Genomic DNA, 4,830 nt, shown 5'->3' with positions numbered 1-4,830 from the left:
CACACTTTTTTCCCTATACCAACCTAGAGAAACATATGTGGATGAAATTCTTGTTGGTTTATTTTGAAATAATGACCATGTAACTACAATATTTATTGGACATGAACATTTGATTTGAGTTTACAATACAGTCTTTAAAATGGCACACACTATATAAAGGTCCTAGATCATGTAATTTTCACAACTTACAACCTTTATCCCTGCATCGTGTTCCTTCCTGTCAAGAATTTGAAGTAAGTAAGTCTCTGAGTATGTTTTACTACAGTCATAGGATATAGCTATCCAAAGATAGAGTATATGCTTTATGCCAAAAATTACATTAAATTAAAAAGAGGAAAACAAGTCTCGCTTGTCGGAGCAAGTGTTAAGGCCGGAACACACCAAGCCGACGGTCGGCCGTCGGGCAGTTTTTCTTCGTCGGCCGACTAAGTTTCCTCGGTGTGTTCTGCACCGTCGGCTGAAGTTGGTCCTCGTCGGCTTTGTTTCGGCCGATTCGAAATGTTGAATCGGCGTTGGACCTCGTCGGGCCGTCGGGCCATATGATCATTCTGATTGGCTGTTCAGCTAGCGAACCAGTGCATGAGAAAAGAAAAACGGAAGTGACGAAGCAAGTAAACGACGAAGTCAAGAGGGAACACACATTGTTTACCTTAGGTACGTGAAAGACATGGCTATCTGGAACGAGGCAAGTGAAGACGAATTGATCAACATGATCCAGGAAAGGCCGGGTTTGTATGACATTACGGAAAAATGTTATGTCAACCGTGTGCTGAAAGCTGAACTGTGGCGTGAGATCGAAAATAAACTCGTCATATCAGGTAAGATTTCCTTTTTGGCAATTGAGAAAGCTTGTTTGTAATTGTTCAATAGTCCATAGTAAAACTAATATAACCATTTTAGTGTTTTGTGTGTACCAAACTAAGTTTGTTTATGGAAACAGACAGTAATTAATATGTGCTGTGCTAGCATCTCATATTTCATAATAATATTAAAGTTAATCAAATTGTTAATAATATAATTAACAATACAGCAAAAAGTAACATTTGTTGGCATAACAAATACTCATTAAAGTGACAAAATAAGCAGCCATAACACTTAATGCTTACAAAATTTTACTTTGTCCCTCAGAAAAAGAGCTCAAGAAGCGGTGGGATTCATTGCGAACCCAATACATGCGTTATAAGAAACAAGGACCCTCAGGAAGTTCTGGAGCTCAGAAGACTGGCAGGCAGCAATGGATCCTGAACCGCCTGCAGTTTCTAGAGCCTCACACAAAAAGGAAGGAGAGCACTTCAAATCTAATGATCATGGTAAATAAACAAATATATTTATATTTATTTATTTATTTATTGTTTAATTTCAGAATAAAATAAACATTTTGCTTTTTGTAAGATGGCAAGTGCTTCTTTAAAAGAGTCTATTCACAAGTAACTCCGCATATTAAGTCAAGCCATTACATTAACTTGTCACATTTGTATCTTATGTTTTTTAAGGAACCTGCGGCTGATAGTGATTCCTGTTCACCCTCAGATGGTACCAACAGTGACACCTGGACTGGCACCCATGAAGACCCCAGCTTCAGTGATGCTGACCTACGGTCAAGTACACCCTTGGCTGAATCCACCATCTGTGGAACTGAGTCCACAGCCATGAGAAAGGACCATTTGCAAAGCTCCAACATAAAACCAAAGCCTCCAGGGAAGCGCAGGAAGATGCAAGACGAATCCTCCAGCGAGGAATCCACAAACTTGATGCGCACCATCGGCAAAACTCTGGAAAAGTTGGCATCACAGGAAAACACCAATGATGCCATCTCAGCTTACTGCAAAAATCTTGAACACAGAATGCGGAATTTGCCACCACATCTACTGCCACATTTCCAGCATGAGGTTGATAATTGCATTTTCAAATATTCAGTGGGCCACAACCATGCACTGGATGCATCTTCCAATCAGTATACACACTTGTAATTTTTTATGTAGCAAAATTGTAAACAGATATTGTAGCATTTAGTAAATATGTCACGCTTAGTTGTACGTTATATTAGAGTACTTATGCAAAGTTTATATTTCTGTACATTTTATTTATTTTAAATACCAACTGTTGATATTTTTCTGTAAATTACCTTAATGCTATTTTTGCACATTTGAAAATAAAACACTGACTTTGTGTAAAAGGTACTTCACTGTTCTTTATGTAAAAAAAAAATCACAAAACACAATGATGTAAAAATATAAACTTTATTTTGCAAATTCACACCATTGTTATAAAACATAAACCAAGGTCAAGGGGGAAAGAAACAAGTTTGCTACATGCTTATATTTTGCCCCACTGAAAGGGCACTGCACCGGTGTCCGAATTAAAGTACTGGCACAGTTTATCCCTGAGCTGTTTGGCGTGTGTTGTACTGTTGGTTGTGCGTGGCAGAGAGGCCTGCTGTAGGCCAGGGTCTTCTCTCCATCTTCCAGGGACAGTGTCATGATCTTGTTCTTCCTGGTCGATTCCTGCCATGTACACTTCACAGCACTCTTTGCGCAGAAAGTTGTGCAGAGCACAGCAAGACAAAACAATGTCCTCCACTTTGGCAGTGCTTTGAATATTAATGGTGGTTAGTAGGACGCGAAAACGATTTGCCAGGATGCCAAATGCATTTTCAACCACCCTTCGAGCTCGCGAAAGTCTGTAATTGAATATGCGTTGCTCTACAGACAGCTTGCGGTTCGGGTATGGCTTCATGAGGTATTCCTTTAAGGGGAATGCCTCATCAGCCACAATGCAGTAAGGGGCCAGCTGGTCTGATTCAGGAAGTGGTGCAGGTGCAGGAATGTTGGATGTTCTTTTCTCCAAGGCATCCTGCAATGAGCATCCCCCAAACACTCCACCATCTGAAATGCGCCCGTTGCAGCCCACATCAACATACAGAAATCTGTAGTTGCTGTCTACCAGTGCCATAAGCACTATTGAGAATGTATGCTTGTAGTTGAAGAATTTAGATCCAGATCCTGGAGGGGGACGAATGTTAATGTGCTTTCCATCCAGAGCACCCAGGCAATTTGGGAAATGCCACTGATTCTGGAATCCAACGGCTACTTGCTGCCACTCTTCCACTGTGTCTGGGCACTAAAAAACAATATAATTAAAAGAAATTAGTTTAACTCGTCAGACCATTAATAACTCAGTGATTTTGACATTCTTGAATTAACCCTGCAAAGCCCACTTCTGCAGAATTACAACATCACTTTCAAAAATTTAAAAAAAAATGCCTGCAAATGTTTTTTTCTCTCAAGATCACATTTACATAGTTAATGGGTTCTATTGTTCGTCCTCACAATGCTATTGGGTTGAAGAAGTGTTTATAGGTCAGCATTAGGCTCTTTATGTTTTGGATTTTGGGGGGAGATGCCTGTTGCATTGTTCAGGGACAGGTATGAATGGTCTTGAATATGAACCTGTAAGTGCTCTGGGGGGATGAATGTGTTCTTTTAGTATGATAAGTAGAGAGCATAATAGGCCAGCCAGACTGTATTGTTTGAATGTAGTAGTGGAATTTTATTTGCATTGAAATTATAATTTGATGGATAATACTTAGATCTCTGCCCTCGACACATGGTCTACCATCCTGTCTATTCTTTCAGTTTATCTACTACAATATAAGACCCTAAAATTACCCTTATTAAAATGTAAAAAAACTGAAAAATCTTTAATTTCTACATCAGAGGCCTCCTAAAACAATATCTGAGAGATCAAAAAAATTGCTCATTTTTGGGCTAAAACAAAAAACATTAAACAGATACATGTATACCTTTAGGTATTTCTCTTTTAAGACTTGGTAGATTGCTGCACAGGTTTCAGGAACAAATTGCTGAATTGTGGACATTCCCACCCGGAATTGGTAAGAAAGGCTCTTGAAGCTTTCTCCTGCAAAGATTACAAACACATAACTCCACTATTAATTTTCCACACCTTTTACAGAGTCAAATCTAACACTTTTAATGCATTTGTACTACACTACATTAAAGCAAATATTTTTTTTATCAGTTATTAAAGACATTGTGCTACAAACAACCATAATAATGTTTTATACATTGTGTCTTTTTAAAGTAGGCTACAACTGGATACAAAATAATAAAATTCTTTTCACTTTTATAATGCTTCATAATACACCAAAATAAACACAACTGAAAAGGTGTTTTAATGAAATGTTCAAACAACGAATAACCTTACCTGTTGCCAAGAACCGTAGTGTAATCATCAGACGTTCCCCCACGGAGATACAATCCCGGTAGTTCGTGTTTGTTCTCTGTATGATTGGACTAATAAGTTCTTTTAACATGTGAAATTGAGTGGGAAAAAGCCGAGCGAAATTTTTAAAACCACAAGTTTCCTGTAACTCGAGCTCTCGACACAGGTTCGGGAAAGCACCTTGGGCCTGTCTCTGGAGTATCCATGGTTTCACCCATTTAGTGCGCTTTCTCCGTATTTTTCTCATCCGCTTCTTCTTTTCCTCTTCCACAAGCAAAAGACCAAGGGCTGACAAAGCCAGTGCCATTTGCAACGTGTCGGACATTTTTGAAATAACACGAATCCGTATGTGATGAGCGAGAACTGGTTTTTCATGCACCTTTGTTTATGTTTTGTATCCCTGTAGCTCTTCCGGTCTCCCTAGCAACGAACCATAGCAACGAACACAAACTACTGCCACCTGCTGGCATGGAAAGGCATTTCATCTCACGCAGGCGCAGAACGGACGTGCTATTTGGCCGTCGGCTGTCGAACGTCGGCTTGGTGTGTCAGGGCAACTTTGGACCCAGACGCTGCCGACGCCAGCCG

General features: G+C 39.6%; 1 protein-coding gene and 1 long non-coding RNA gene across 2 annotated transcripts; one reads left to right on the top strand and one right to left on the bottom strand.

The window, feature by feature from the left end:
- Positions 1–380: 380 nt before the first annotated feature.
- On the top strand, positions 381–2,287 carry LOC137015522 (transcription factor Adf-1-like). The gene is made up of 3 exons (XM_067380532.1): positions 381–818; positions 1,129–1,310; positions 1,494–2,287. Exons 1-3 carry the CDS (start codon positions 668–670, stop codon positions 1,968–1,970), a joined length of 810 nt encoding a protein of 269 aa, XP_067236633.1. The 5' UTR covers positions 381–667; the 3' UTR covers positions 1,971–2,287.
- A 724-nt stretch (positions 2,288–3,011) lies between these two features.
- Positions 3,012–4,589, bottom strand: LOC137015486 (uncharacterized). Its single transcript, XR_010893984.1, has 3 exons — positions 4,225–4,589; positions 3,803–3,918; positions 3,012–3,120 (listed from the first exon to the last, which is right to left on the bottom strand). It is a non-coding gene; the product is annotated as an uncharacterized lncRNA (long non-coding RNA).
- Positions 4,590–4,830: the final 241 nt, after the last annotated feature.

The sequence above is a fragment of the Chanodichthys erythropterus genome, chromosome 24 (assembly GCF_024489055.1).
Source record: "Chanodichthys erythropterus isolate Z2021 chromosome 24, ASM2448905v1, whole genome shotgun sequence".
In the NCBI taxonomy this organism is placed as follows: Eukaryota; Metazoa; Chordata; class Actinopteri; order Cypriniformes; family Xenocyprididae; genus Chanodichthys; species Chanodichthys erythropterus.
The sequence above is the reverse complement of the archived record's forward strand: the minus strand, read 5'-3'. Positions and strand labels throughout refer to the sequence as shown.